Here is a 16,528-nt window from a genome sequence, read left to right as displayed (position 1 = left end):
TGAGATCAGTTTTGAAAAAAGGGAAAGGGGGATATGAAAAAAAAATGGTGGGGGGGGGTTAATTTTCTCATTTCAGATTTCATAAATAAAAAGAAAATTTCTTCAAACATTTTTTTGAGAGGATTAATATTCAACAGCATAGTGATTGCTCAAAGACAAAAAAAATATTTTAAGTTCATTGGACCACATTCATTCTGTGTCCAAAACCTATGCTGTGTCAACTATTTAATCACAATCCAAATTTAGCGCTGAATCCAGTTTGAATGTTGTGTCCATACTTGCCCCAACCGTTCAGGGTTCAACCTATGCGGTCGTATAAAGCTGCGCCCTGCGGAGCATCTGGTTTTGTGTAGTTTAGATAACCAATATATAGAAGGGACCTTTAACTGTTCAGAAGAATACATTAAGCTGTGATGTGATGTGGTTAAGATATGATTGTTTATATATATATATATGTTGAGTCAACATACTTGAATGTAAAAGAATTATAAAAAATCATTCCTAAGTAAATCTATGTAGTCGGATTCCAACAGCAGTATACGAGGTCTTGTGTACCCAGTTTAAGTATTGCCGAGTACTAAACTAAAAATAACAAATACCGAAACAACTGCTGCATTAAATTATTTTGTCAACTTGAGTATATATCCCCTTCTGAAAAAGCATATAGCGACAGCTTAGAAAAACCATTTATGTGGGATAAAGACAAGTATGCAGTTCCTTTCTGGATACGTTCTATGTCACATTGTATTTGGTCACCCTCTTCGATAACTTTCATTTGACATTTTTCCCAACATATTCTGTATTCTATGTTATCGATAAGTACCGTTGAGATAAAAACAACGTTCGAAATCAAAAAGGACAATCAAAAGAAAAAAAAATCGTGTCGATCCGGCCCCACAGCAAATACGAACGATCAAAAATTATATTTTTGACGCATATTCAAATATATCTTATCAAAGGAGACTTTACTCGAATATTATTTTTCTGGGTATTTAAATGTTTTTATTAATTTTTCATATCGATATATTTTTCTTTTAATAATGTAAAATAATTTATGTCAAAATCATTTCATCACCTTTGATGAGTAAGAATGATATGCAGTGTATACTATAGCATTTTTGTTGATCACGATATCAAGAATAAATATAATAAAAAAACAGGTATAGCAGAAGTTTATAGTACAATCATGTGAAAATTTAATCATCAATTTATGTTTGACCGAGATCTTGAAAAGTTTGTATGTAGTGCTTTCTTGCACTCAGCGGAGAAACACAATTGACGCTGCCAATAAACGTAGTGATTTCGAGAAACAGTTTAATTCAGGTAAGTCTTTTCTTTGTTTTAATGTTATAACAAATTATATTGAATTATTCAAATTGAAACCCTAAAATTTCTTGAGAAAAATACATTTTGAAAAGCATTTTACGTTCATGACTACTATAATGACTTGATATACAAAACAAAAAGTAAAAAACAATAAATAATAAAACTATCATGATTGTAAATCGACGAAACCATTGTTTTATTTCCCAAGTCTTGTTTAACCCACCATTTAAAGGGATTTAAGTGATTTATATGCCCGGTCAACCTTTTTTCGTTCGTCTGTCATTCACAATTTTGGTTTCCGGATGATAATTTCTAAAGAACCGTTTGCCCAAATCCTTTGCAATATCAACACAGTGTCATTAAACATAAAATACTTTATATTATCATTAAAGTATATTTTAGGTATTCGTTGTTATTCTTTTGTTAAAATGTCCAAATGTACTATTATATTATTTTTTTACGTATTTCTCTGTCCTGAGTGTTCTTGCATTTATTTGTACTGTATTCCTGTCATGTAATTTTGCCATTTTAGCGGTATATTTGACATTGCCATAAAGCGCGAGATTTGAATAGCCAGAAAACCAGGTTCTACCCAATCTTTTTTTCTTGAAATGTCCTCTACCAAGTCAGGAATATGGCAATTGTTATGTAATTGTTCGTTTCTATGTATGTTGCATTCTCGTTTGGTTTTTTTTTGTTGCACTTCAGTGTGTCTGTTTTTCGTTGTTTTCCTCTTATAGTTGATGTGTTTCACTCGGCTTTTTTTCGTAACTTAAATTATTTTCTTCTCTCAATAGAATTATGACTTTTGAACAGCGATTTACTATTGTTGCCTTTTAATATGATTTTATTACCGCTGCATATTCATTTGAAGATGAACTTACATTGTTTTAACAGTTAAATTTAAAGAAATTTAAACATGATAAAAATATATTATTATTTTGTTAATTACAGGTCCAAATGGCTACTTTTTATTGTGACTCTTGTCTAAATGAAAAGACTTCAAAAGCAATAGAATGTGAAGAGTTAATATGTGAACACTGTGTAAAAGTTCACCAATCACGTACTCCGCACCATTTAGTTAACGTTGATATTTTACCTACATCTGTCTTAACTTCAAATCAATATTGTGAAATACACACGGAGAGGATTCTGGACTTGTTTTGCACTCAAGATGACATGTTGATTTGTCGGTCCTGTATGCCGGAAAAACACAGAAACTGCTATTCAGTCATCAAGCTTGAAGACGCTTCTAGAAATATAGATGATTCCTCAATGTTAATTGTAACGAAATCTGAACTTAATGGAATAGCAAATACAATCGGGAATTTAGAACAAGAAAGGAAATCAACATCAACTAAAATAGAGGACGACGCTTCATTTGCAGCTTCAAAAGTCGCAAATTTGAAAGATCGCATGCTCAAAAGAATTGATGAAATGGAGCAAGACCTATTAACTGAAATTAAAGATATCAAAAGAAAACATTTATCTGAGATAAATTCAACCACAGAAGAGATCCAAGAAATGAAAAACAAAATTGACTACCTTAAACAGAACTTAAAAACAGCAGGGCAAGTGAGTTCTAAAAGCCAGAAATTCGTAATGATCCATTCGTTAAAACCGAAGATAAGCGAGTTGCAGGATAGACTTCAACATATATTGTCCTCCACCAAATCAGTTGATATCTTATTTTCACCGACAATGAATATTCTACCATCCGAAAAAATGGGCTTGATTCAGGAAAATACAATACCATACACCATTGTTCATCATATTTCTAACCAAATACAAGCCCCGATTATACCTAAAAAGCCACCTTCGTTTATTTTCACAAAGGAGTTTAATCTGATTGATTCAATGATATCTAGTTCTGTTATAATTCAGCAAGACATGCTACTTGTATGTTTTTTTGATATACCTGCATTAGGTGTCGTTAATGAAGATGGAATGATAACAAAAATGCAAAAACTTACAAGTAAACCATGGAATATAGCTATAATACCAAACACAGGTAAAGCCATGGTTAGTTTGGCACGAGAGAAATCGATACAGTATGTCAAAATAAAGAACTTGGAACTGGAGAAAAAAGTGTCTGTTGAGGAAAAGTTTCCTTCTGAAATATGGGGTATTGCTGTGAGAAAAGGCCGAATTGCTTTAGGTTCATTTGGAAAAGTTTACTTATGCAACATGAAGTTAGACGTTTTAATAGATCTAACTGTAGGTGCAGGAATGGTATATTATTTAAATTTTGATAAGTCTGATAGATTATATTGTGTAATTAAAGACACAGGAGAAATATATCGTTTTCTAAAGACTGGAAAATTGTCATTTAAATATATTTTGAACGACTATCCTGATATTGGAGGGATAGCATCTGACAAATACGGAAATTTGATGATTACAGATGGTAAAACTAATTCAATCATAGAAATTAGTTCCGAGGGGAAAAAACAGAGACAAATTTTGGAAGGCAAAGATGGCATCAAGAATCCAGCTGCCCTTTTCTTTAACAAAACTTTTACAAAACTGTTTGTTTTAAACAGCGATGGCAGTGTAACAATTTTTGAGTGTTGCCAGAATCCACAAAAATCCCAAGAAGAATTTAACTGACAGATTTTGAAACAAAAATGATGTTAAAATATTTCATATGCTGGAATGCTACAATGGCCGAAGTATTTGAATATCAAAGCGAAAAAGGCTTGTCACTTTCAAAAGCACATAATGCATATTTTAAATGTATTTGCTGATATCTGATTCAATAACAGCAGCATATCTTAATCAAAAGTATTTACATCTGATTGCAAAAATGCAAATCTGATATCTTCGAATTTGAAACATCTATATTTGGTCTCTAAAGAGTAGTTGTCTCATTCATTCAATCAATTTTTACAAAACCAGATGCGCTTTTCGACAAAAATATTCTTCAGTGATGATCGATGCAACAGTATTTGCTATCCAAAATTCTTATACATTTATTGACAATTGATGTACCCAACATAAGTAGGAAACCTATTTAGTATATGGTTGAGACAAACATTCTAATTGCAAAAGTCCAGTTGAAGATCATTTAGTGCTTGTGGTTAATCTGCACAGTTAAGATTGGAAATAGGGAAAATGTCAAAGAGACTACAACCGACTAAAGAGCAGACACTATCAACTTCCAAGATCGAGTGGAAGATAGAAGTGTTCCACTCTCTTATTTTATTTGAATTAACAAGAGTATTTTGTTATCAAGAAGTTCAACTGATTAAAAGCGGTGAAGCAATTTCATAATTTCTAAGGGAATACATATTAGTAGAAGTTTAATGAACATATCAAAACCAGCTGATATTTTTCCATTGCATTTCTGTCAGTAATAACAAAATGTATATTTAATAGGTACCCCTTAGTATGCTTAGGTATTTGAACATTGTTACTGATGGTGTTTATAGTTAAGTATAGTTACGTTTATCCTAGTTGCTTAAAATCAAAATGATAAAATTATGATTATTTCATACAAGCAATAGTGTATGAAGTAAAACCACTATATATCAAAAATCAAATTATTTCAAATGATTCAGAGACCAGTTTATTCAAAACTGTTTTTAAAGTTTCCTCTATAGTCAATAATCACAAAGGTAATGGCTTTACTCTGTAATTGCATTCTGGTCCCTTTAAAAGCTAGAATGATAACACAATCAAGAAAAAGGTTTATTTAAATCGAATTATACAGCAAATTTTATGTAAGTCACATTTTTGTTAGAGTCAGCAACAGTAGTATACAGTTCTTCAATATCAGAATTATGTTCTGATCTAAAGTAAATCTATTAGCAATCTCTTTTTTTTCATATCCTTGAAATGGTCATACTGTCGAGGATAATGATAACATATTGAAATTTCTCCGACTTAGGTTTTTAGTACACTAAACAAAAGAAAGTTAATATAAACAGAGTGGAAATTCCTATGGTTATCAATTACGTAATTTGTTTTTACAAGGAGTACAGCCTGTTTATTATTTAGTGTTGATACAACCTCGATTAGTGAACGACATTAACATGTGGCGTTATTACGCAATCTAGTTTTTTTACAAATTCTAATTGACTGTGAAATCTAAGATTTTTAAAAATAGATGTTCTGACGTCCCGCAAAGCTGAAAAACAAGCTCATGAATTTATGTCAACAAAATAAACCAATGAAATTTTGTAAAATAATTTTTTTCTTTTTAAGTTTATATGGATATCGAAACAAATGACAACGTAATATAATAACCGTCTGATAATTAACACAGAATATGAATGATTCTTCTGATCATGAAAATTAAAATATTTCCATTGACTTTGCTGCCAAAACGTTGGGAAGACAACAGATACTTTCAATGCGCCCAACAAAGACAACAAATGCCCCTCTTTCATCCTCCCCCCCAAAAAACCAACAAAATAACATGTACAACAAAAACAAGCTCTGTTTTATAGTTTGCATTTAAAAGTTCGATTCCTCCTTAATGTAACGATAAAAAGCTGTAAATAAATAAAATAGAGTAAACATGCATAGTATAATATGTCAAGGAAAAAAAATCGAAGTTATGTTGATATCGAAACAATTGACAACGCATTACACAAAACTATATAGTTTACCGAAAATATGATTGGTTCTACTGCTTATGACATTTCAAATATTTTGACTATGCTGCAAAAACGTTTGGGACGAAGACAGTTAATTTCAATGTCGCAATTTTAGAGTCACATTATACCAAAAACAAGCTCTGTTTAAAGTATGTATTCCGAGGTTCAACTCCTTCTAAACGTAACGATGAAAAACATTTAATCATTCAGATAGAATTGCGATTAAGGATGCGACCCATAGAAGAAAGTCTGATTCATATCTGAATCTTTTCCTTGATATTGACACAGGTGCACGACTTCAAACTAGAATCTATAACAATAGTGATGAGTTAACTTTCTTTCCTCCCATTTCTCAGCAGTAAACATGCACACTGCTCTATCGTATTGCGTTCACATATATCTCAATTTTTGATACATAAAGAAAGCATATGACAGTTATGGCTAATTTCAACATAATAGTAAGGTCGCATTCTGTTACCCCATTCGGGGGGTCACTTCAATACTTTATTGATAGGGAGTGCCGCTGGGTTTTCGATTCCCCACCCTTTTCATATAATTTAGGATAAAAAATGTACAGTTTTTTATATATTGCGTAGGTAAAATGTTACCTTTTCACATATTGTTTGGGTTTCGTTTGTTTTTGTAATGTAACAATGAAATACCAAAGTGCCCAAAGAGAGAAAATTGGTTGATAAGACACAGTCAGGAACACGAAAAAAGATGACAGACGAAGTTAAGGAAATTTTATTCACCTTATCATATATTTCTGATAGTTTTTCCGACCTATTCACATATTTTCAAGGTTGAAGATGTGACCTATTCAAGCGGCAGGTCCTGTCGCCTTGTATATAGGAAGTGGCCTCTATAAGAGGAATTATTCATAATGAATACTTCTAACAAATGAGTGCACTATACAACAGTTACAACTTTACGTCATAAATTAATACAAAAATCTCAATTTATCATATTCAATAACAATGTATAAATTTGAAACATAACGATACATTTTTTAATCTAGCCAAGTCATAATAATGCTTTAATGATCGACAGGGCAAACAAATATACCAATCCACGAATTTAAAATTGAAATTTAAATATCCCCACAAAAGTAACTTAAATAAGGTAAAGGTGAGATATGTCTATATTTACTCAATTCGACTTCCTGTTTACTTCTGCTCTGTTCTAGTTTAAATAGTGAAATACTAGGACACACACTATAACTCACTACGACAGGTATTTATTTCTTTTTTAAGGGAAATTTGACAATTTAAGAATTCAACGTCGAACACATACGATCAAAAGATGATTTCAAAATACGGGAAGGGATATTCAGAACAATATTGTAAAGACAATATTCAAAGTAAACTCTTATTGATACAGAAAAAAATCACAATTGTCTTTTATCCAGGCCCTTTATTACACAATGGTATCCAATATCATAATATATGTTTACTTATTACAGTATCAAAAGTAAAAATATTAAAATGATGACATGGCCTTATGTATAAATAGCACATATACTGCGGAGCATCCAAGGAGTCCAAGGTTCACAATGACTTTTCGAAGGGTAATAATATGCTCTATTTCCCTGTAAGCTATGTGTTATTCGATTTATTTTAATGAATCTTCTGACAAATTTGACTATTAAATTCAAATTCAAAGTAATTAACAAATAACAACCATCAATATCTAATAAAGGGCACAATTGATTCAGCCATGCAATGTCGACAATGTTTTTTCAAGGGGTACCAATATGCTTTAAACGTTAAACCCTTGTCCATCTGTATGTATGTCCGTCTGTCCGTCCGTACATCTAAAAGTTGGTTTCCGTTCCCTTACTTTAGTTTGCCGCAACAAAATGTTATAAAACTTATAAACTATGCTTATTACAACAAAACACAGATCAAGTTTGGATTTTGATGTCGTCCCTATAATCCTATAGAGTTATGTCCCTTTACAATAGGAAAAATTGCTGAATTTTTGGTTTCCGTTCTTTTACTTCAGTTAGCCTTATACAAATGTTATGAAACTTATACAGAAGGCTTACTACCACATAATACATATCAACTTTGATATTGGGTGGTGTCACTGTTACTTTTAAGTCATGCCCCTTTATAAACATAAAAAATGCTGATTTTTTTTTGTTTCCGTTCTCTTTCTTTAGTTTGCCTCAACCAAATGTTGTGCAACTTATACACAATGCTCATACATCATAATATAGATCAAATCTAAAATTAGGTAGAGTCACTTTTACTGCTCTACAGTAATGTGATTTTATAACTTTATATGATATGCAAGCGTGGGTATCATATGTGTCCCATGGACATATTCCCCATTTATTTTTTATTTTGACAGTCAAATAATAAAATCTGAGCCAAATCGTAGAACTTTAGCATTGTCATTAATTGCTTGGTGTAAAGTCAATTCATTTTCCTTTTAATCATAGATTTGTGATTGGTCTGGTTGAGAGGGTTACATTAAAAAAAAAGTATCCTGCTCAGACATGGGATGGTGTAATTTATCTACTTCGTATAAGCCAATCAAAATATGGCATTTTTACGTGAAGTATAACGAAGAATAATAAATATGTTTGTCTGATCATACATATACAGACTATGTTCTCATTTCAAATAAAAATTAAAAAGAAATATCTTAAAATCCCTTTTTCAGTTGATTTTTTTTGTAGTAATTGTTTTCAGTTATTAATATTCTTTCTTTTGGATAAAAATAAGAGAGTTTTAATCAAAATTATCCATAATTTCTTTTACAATATAAAAAAAGTGTGTTAATATTCCATTCTATTATTATTACAGACTTTACAAAGCTTTTGATTTCTTACTACTTTATTATTTCTGCTTTGCTCAATTACAAGATTTAGCAAAGACAGATCTATCAACAATTTGGTCCAATTCACCGAAGTAGTATGCATGTTTACCTTTTTTATTATAAGACTTAAAAAAGATAGCTTAGAAGATTCGGTTATGCTAGAATTCTGTAACTTCAGTTTGTGATATCTTTTGGAATTTCATATGTTTTGGTCTCAAGCATCACTGAAGAAACATTATTTGTTTCAAAAAATAAATCAAGAACAAGAAAATAATTGAATACAATAAGATAATTCAGATATTTTAGCAAGATATATCCACATAAAAGGGTTTGTTGAGTGCATATTTTCAATTGCTTATTTTGTAATTTTCAGTTCTGAATGGCTACATCTGTACACTGTGACCCCTGTTTACGAATTGGACAGAGTTCAAAAGCAGTAAAAGTGTGTACAGAATGTGAAGAATCAATGTGTCTGCTCTGTGTTAAAGCTCATCAATCTTTTAAAGCATTTACCTCGCATCATGTAGTGAATGTTGACGTTTTACCCCAAGCTGTCTTCACCTCAAAACAATACTGCCAAATACATACTGAGAAGATTCTTGATTTGTTTTGCACTCAACATGACACGTTATGTTGTCGATCTTGCATGACTGACAAACACAGAAACTGCGATTCAGTCCTTCCATTAGAAGACGCTTCACGAAATGTGGACAAATCTGCTATGTTATTTGATACCAAATGTCAACTTGATGGAATAGAAGACACACTCAGAATATTTGAAAAGGATAGAAAATCGGCATCAAGGGAGGTAGAAGGCGCTGCATTAGTTGCAACTTCAGAAGTTTCAGATGCGAAAGATCTCATTCTCAAAAGAATTAATGAAATGGAAGAAAAGATAAAAGCTGAAATTGAAGATATTAAATCCAAAAAAATGTCCGAGATAACTTCAACTCAAGAGGAGATCATAGGGATGAATGAAGTGATTGAGTGCTTGCAACAAAATTTAGAGACAACAACAAAATTCGGTTCTAATAACCAGAAGTTCGTGATGATCCATTCGTTAAAAACTAAAATAAAAGAATTACAAGAAAGGCTGCAACATATGCTATCAGTAGCGGAGTCCGTTGATATAACATTTTCACCGACTATGGATATTCTACCATCCACAAAATTTGGTTCGATTAAGGAAATTAAAAAACCATGCACCATTGTTCATCATATTTCTACCCAGATGCAAGTCCCATTTATACCTAGAAGACCATCAATGTTTAAACTCACTAAAGAGTTTAACATACTTGATTCAAATATAACTAGCGCAGTTATTACACCAAAAAACAAACTTCTTGTATGTTTTTTTGATAAAGCTGCCCTAGGAGTTATTGATGAAGATGGAAAGATTACTAAAATGCAATATCTGAAAAATAAACCATGGAACATAGCTATATTACCGGACACAGATGAAGCCATCGTTAGTTTGATTCAAGACAGATCAATACAATATGTCAAAATAGAGAACCTGACACTAGAAAAAAACGTGTCAGTTAAGAGGAAATTTTATTCTGAAATACGCGGTATTGCAGTAACAAAGGACCAGATTGCATTTGGTGGCTATGGAATAGTTTACTTATGCAACATGTATTTAGACATTATGACTGAACTTAGTGTAAACACTGGCACGGTGTATTACTTACATTTCGATCCCTCTGACAGATTATGCTGTCCAGTGAAAATAAAGAAAGAAATATATTGCTTTTCAAATACTGGAGGATTGTGTTTTTTATACAGTTCAAACGACTTTTTAAACATAGCTGGAATAACGTCCGACAAATACGGAAACTTATTGATAGCAAATACAGACACAGACTCCATTATACAAGTTGATTCCGGGGGAGAAAACCACAAACAAATTTTAGATGACACAAATGGCATCAAGAATCCAACTTCACTGTTCTTTAATAAGACGTTTACGAAATTGTTCGTTCTAAACCAAAAAGGCAACTGTAAAATATTTGACTGCTGATTTAAAAAAAGAATTATAGTTCAAACTTAAAGAAAATGTTGAAACATAAATGACACATAATTTAGTTTGTTAAGGGGGCTCCTGGGTATAAATCAATTTTCTTTTCTAATATAGGAATTCGATATATTTTTTTATAAATGAACTTTATCATATCCCTAAAAGAAAAATGAAACAAAAAAATGGGGTCACCGTTTATTTAAGCTCACAATCTGCCTCCGGAAGAAGCATACATTTTTTTTAATGTCCTTTTTTTCTGTTGAGCTAATAGGAGAAATAGAGGTAATACACTAATATCGAAATAGAAAAATAACCTAATTACAGAAATCGCTTAAATTTTACAATTATTTAGTTTATGAACAGCTTATTTGAAAACAATAATAAAAAATATAGGTCATCGATTAGTTAGTAAAGATATTTCAAATTTAATGCCAAAAAAAATGGCATGTTTGCACCAAAGGGAGATAATTTCGAGCTTTTTCAATGATATGAACATTTTAAAAGTCATCTGGTGCCAAACCGAATCGTTTTTTTGGGTTGATTTTTTGTACCATATCATAAAGTAATAACTTATAGTGTAATAAATAAAATTTGTAAAGAAAAATAAAGGTTTAATATTTTGCTGAAATTGTTGTAACCACGAGCCACCTTAATAGTTCAGGCAAATTGTTATGTTGTTGTTTTTTTTGTTTTTACAGCTGAATTTCGGAACGTTTACTTATGAAATTATATGAAGAGAGAAGCGACACAGCGAGAAAATCCTTCACCCAGAAGCGGGCTTCGGCAAAAATGTGTATTAGTTCAGTGAAAATGGACCTCACCACTAAACACATAAATCAACATTAATAATAATAAAAAAAAAACATAAAAAAAAACAAACAACATTTTTATTGGTTGCATAGAACTAGAAAAGCCTGTTACTTATTCTTGAACATTATGTTGAATAACTTTATTTGTTTTCCAAATAATTATAAAATTGCCTTTCCATAACATTATTGTCATGCAATTTCTTCGGACGAGTATTGTGAAAATAATTGTATATAGTTTGGGATTTCATGTAAGTTACGTGAGAGTGTAACTGTTTTTTTTATATATCCTTTTGTTTCACTGTGTCTAAACCACACCGGCAAAATTTGCTCGGACTCGATGCTATCTAACATCCGGCACAATGACGGAACACCAATAGACAAAAGAAAGGTAGGTTTCTCCTTATTGTTTTATTCTTTTTATGATATCGAAGAATATATATACATATACAACTATTTTCTATTGTGAGATGCAATATTTTCTACAACCGTTCTCTATTAACGGAGAATTAAGTCAAAATGAATGTCAAAATGACGAATTGAGTGAACCTTGCTTCGAAATTGTTCAATTTCTCGTTAAATTGTTCACATTGTACGGAAAGAAAGGTACGGGAAGATAGATATTGACACGGAGATTGCAAATTTAGTTATTATGAGCATCTCAATAATTGTAACTCTGTGTATGGAACGAAAGAAATGGGTCATGTCAAAATCGAACTGGCCGGTTTCGTCAATGTATACAACCCGGTTTCGTCATAGATTTCAAAATGCATAACCCGGTTTGGTCAAATAAAAAAAATCATAATCGCATTACATTAGAATTTATTATTTAACTTCAGCGTCCAGAAGGAGTTTTGTGGGTCGTTCGAAAACAATTTCGCTCACCGAACAGCGGCTTATTATTTATATGAGTCTCAGATTCAAATAAATAATAAGCAAATTCATACTCTTATAGCCGACACATATATGTTAGTTTTACTTTGCATTCCTAAATTTTTTAACAGCATATTGAGATTAAAGCTCTCTAAATATGTCTTTTCTATATGAGTTATGGGAAAATATGTTGAACAATTTTAAACTTGAAATTAAAGTTTACGGTCTAAAAAATCGAAACACAATTGATATGTGATTTTCTCGCACAAAAGAATGGACACCTTTATAAGTAATCTAATCATTCCATGTATGTAATCTTTTCTACCATCGTTAAAAATAAATCTTCTTAAGGATAAACGTTGATAATAAGACAAATGTATATGTATGCATAATCGGCATAGAAAATGAATGTAGGGTTACAACTACCATGCATTAAAATAAAATTTATTTATCACTATACTGCTATGTACAAATTAGTATAATAGTCTCAGGTCATCGATACAATTCAATAATAATTATTTTGTTAACATTATTAAAAAAAACCGAGTCTGCACTGTCGCCATTGTGTTATGATGATCGTACACTGATGTTGATCAATATATTTTGACAATATATACGGACAGACGAATTCAGTTTATTTCAAAGTGGGCGTATTTCGAACAACTTTTACATACCGACGAGCGTAGCGAGTCGAACAATATTTTGATTATTTTTTGCTTTACAAAATCTTTAAATACAGGAATCAATAAAGTTTTGGCAACCAAAGGTGGGGTCGGGGCGTGCAACATATACGTCATCTAGATTCGCCACTTATCTTATAAAGTGTATACCGAATTAAAATATTGTAAGAAATGAGAAAACAGGGACACCTGGGAAATCGGATTATGTCAGTTGGATTATGTTTCTCATAATAAATGCCGAATATCATGTTCTTTTTATCGATTTCTATACATTTTTTTTCAAATATATATAAAAGTTATATAGGAAAATGATAAGGCAGACAAATATACAAATAAATCGACTTGGCCGATATCCTAATAAAAATTATTGACCTTTAATTACGATTTTTTTCTCCATTTCTTCGCGTTTTTACACGCCCGTCCCAATTTTGACAGGCCGTATTATTGTATACACCCGTCTAACCGTCCGTCCTTCCATCCGTCCGTTCCTCCATCTATCAGTCATTCTGTCCGTCCGTCCGTCCGTCTATCTATCCGTCTGTCTACCATAAACATGTCGCACCGTAACTTCAGGACAGCTTATCTTATTTTCTTAAAATTTAACATGATCTGTAAACCTTTTAGTGAAAATCAAATTAAATCTTTTTGAGTTACAGAACATGTAAGTGAAACAGGAATGTGGTTTTTTTTTAACATGTCGCGCCATATCTCAAAAACGAAGTATTATAACTGCATCAAACTTTATACACTTCTTAGTTATATAAATACTATAAACTTCTGTTTACTTTTTGGTGATGTTTAAAATTTTGGTTTAGAGGGATTGAATTTTTTTTGTTAAAACAAAAACAAAAATAGGGGGGGGGGGGCATTTAAAGATGAAAAATTCATACAAAATCCAAGCGACAGCAACCCGACCATAGAGCAGAAAACAGCCGAAGGCCAAAATGGGTCTTCAATGAAGCGAGAAACTCCCGCATCCGGTGGTGTCCTTTAGCTGGCCCCTTAATAAATATGTATACTAGTTCAGTGATAGTGAATTTCATAGTAAACTGCGAATACATGTATATTTATCATATTTAATGGATAATTTGAACTATGATACAAGTTTTGGCACAAATCGCGAATTTACTATAAAGGCTCTGTCATAGGACGAGTTAAGGTTTATTCATCATTTTTTATTATTTGTACTTCTGTTGTACTGTTTGTGTCAGCGACAACACCTTGACTCAGTCCATTTCCCGAGTCACAGGCTTGTAATTCTATGGTTGTCTTTGGTTGATTTATACCATATGTGTTTTGAACATAAAATAGGCAGGTAGTTTTTTTGTTTGAATTGTTTTACATTTATAATTTAGGACCCTGTTATAGCTTCCGCGCATCATACAAAATGTACTTCGGTCAACGCTTTTACACCCCAATAAATTTACAAAAAGAAGCATTCAATTCTTAAATAAATATATATTTAAATCTCGAAATACAATGTTCAGATCCGTGCAAAAGTTGCTTTTCATAAATTGTTTGTTAAAAAAAACAACCAAACCGGGTGATATATATAGACGAAACCGGGTGATTGTGTAGTAACAACATTGACGAAACCGGTTTATTTTAATTTGACATGACCCTTTTCTTTCGTTCCATACAAAGAGATACAATTAATGAGATGCTCATAATAACTTAATTTGCAATCTCCGTGTCAATATCTATCTTCCTGTACCTTTCTTTCCGTACAATGTGAACAATTTAACGAGAAATTAAACAATTTCGAGGCAAGGTTCACTCAATTCGTCATTTTGACATGCATTTTGACTTATTTCTCCGTTAATAGAGAACGGTTGTAGAAAATATTGCATCTCACAATAGAAAATAGTTGTATATGTATATATATTCTTCGATATCATAAAAAGAATAAAACAATAAGGAGAAACCTACCTTTCTTTTGTCTATTGGTGTTCCGTCATTGTGTTGGATGTTAGATAGCATCGAGTCCGAGCAAATTTTGCCGGTGTGGTTTAGACACAGTGTGTTTTGTCGTTGATGAATATGCTCGTTGTTGTTCTACAGTTTGGATGTTGTGTCGACTATCATATAACTTGTTTGTGCATTTCTCTGTGATGAATGTTATAATTGCTTGTGTTTGTGCTGTATTTCTGTCACGTAGTGTGGCCATTTCCGCGATATTTTTTAACATTGTCATAAAGCGGGAAGTTTGGCTAGCCATTAAATAAAGGCAACAATATTATACCGCTGTTCGAAACTCATAAATCGATTGAGAGAAAAACAAATCCGGGCTACAAACTAAAACTGAGGGAAACGCATCAAATATCACTACAAACTCCTCAGAGTCTGAATTGACCAGTTTTTGTGCTCGACCAGTAAAATCTAGCACACATTTTACTCGACTAGTCTCGACATTGTCTCGACTGTACTTCAGTGTACTCGACTGTACTTCAGTGTACTCGACTAGGTCTCGACTTTACTTAATTAGTCTGATTCAGTACTTGATGATCTTTGTGTAGTCTGAAATGGTCTTGACCCAGACTCGACCTGTCTCGACCTGTCTTGACGAGTCTCGACCTGTCTCGACTCAGTCTCAACCAGTCTCGACCTGTCTCGACTAGTCTTGACCTTCAAATTTAGTTTTGACTGGTGTAAATCAGCCCATCTAACTAAATTAAATATTGATCTTACAAAATTCAAGCTTATTAGGTAGTTTGATTTATTGCTGTGAAATGAAAGAATTTAATTTACAATATGTAAAAAAAAAATTATTATATAAAAATTCAGATAGGCATCTTTAATTTTTTTTATAACTTTTTCAAATCAACTTGAATTTTCATCAAACTATGCAGCTATCTTACATTATATATCAAGCTTACTGAATCCCATTTCATTTAGTTTTTTGTTGTATTGCTGTAAAATTTAAGAATTAAAGAAATCTTGGTATAAACAGCTAGGATTTGCAATTCGGACAAAATAGAGATAGTACACTTTAATTTTTTTAATAACTTTTTCAAATCAACTTGAATTTTCATCAAACTATGCAGCTATCTTACATATATATCAAGCTTACTGAATCCCATTTCATTTAGTTTTTTGTTGTATTTCTGTAAAATTTAAGAATTAAAGTAATCTTGGTATAAAAAGCTAGGATTTGCAATTCGGACAAAATAGAGATAGTACACTTTAATTTTTTTAATAACTTTTTCAAATCAACTTGGATTTTCATCAAACTATGCAGCTATCTTACATATATATCAAGCTTACTGAATCCCATTTCATTTAGTTTTTTGTTGTATTGCTGTAAAATTTAAGAATTAAAGTAATCTTGGTATAAAAAGCTAGGATTTGCAATTCGGACAAAATAGAGATAGTACACTTTAATTTTTTTAATAACTTTTT

At 31.7% G+C, this 16,528-nt stretch overlaps 1 protein-coding gene across 2 annotated transcripts; it reads left to right on the top strand.

Annotated features, from left to right (window-relative positions):
* The first annotated feature begins 1,152 nt into the window (after positions 1-1,152).
* LOC139521933 (E3 ubiquitin-protein ligase TRIM71-like) lies at positions 1,153-11,601 on the top strand. Of its 2 annotated transcripts, XM_071315694.1 has the most exons (3): positions 1,153-1,323; positions 2,281-7,160; positions 9,127-11,601. In XM_071315694.1, the coding sequence occupies exon 3, from the start codon at positions 9,133-9,135 to the stop codon at positions 10,771-10,773; it is 1,641 nt and encodes a 546-aa protein (XP_071171795.1). In that variant the 5' UTR covers positions 1,153-1,323; positions 2,281-7,160; positions 9,127-9,132; the 3' UTR covers positions 10,774-11,601. The 2 variants fall into 2 exon arrangements, with proteins under 2 accessions (XP_071171795.1, XP_071171794.1); XM_071315693.1 differs by lacking the exon at positions 9,127-11,601 and having other exon boundaries at positions 2,281-4,854.
* Positions 11,602-16,528: the final 4,927 nt, after the last annotated feature.

Source organism: Mytilus edulis, chromosome 4, assembly GCF_963676685.1.
Source record: "Mytilus edulis chromosome 4, xbMytEdul2.2, whole genome shotgun sequence".
Taxonomy (NCBI): domain Eukaryota; kingdom Metazoa; phylum Mollusca; class Bivalvia; order Mytilida; family Mytilidae; genus Mytilus; species Mytilus edulis.
This window is presented reverse-complemented; position numbering and strand designations above follow the sequence as displayed.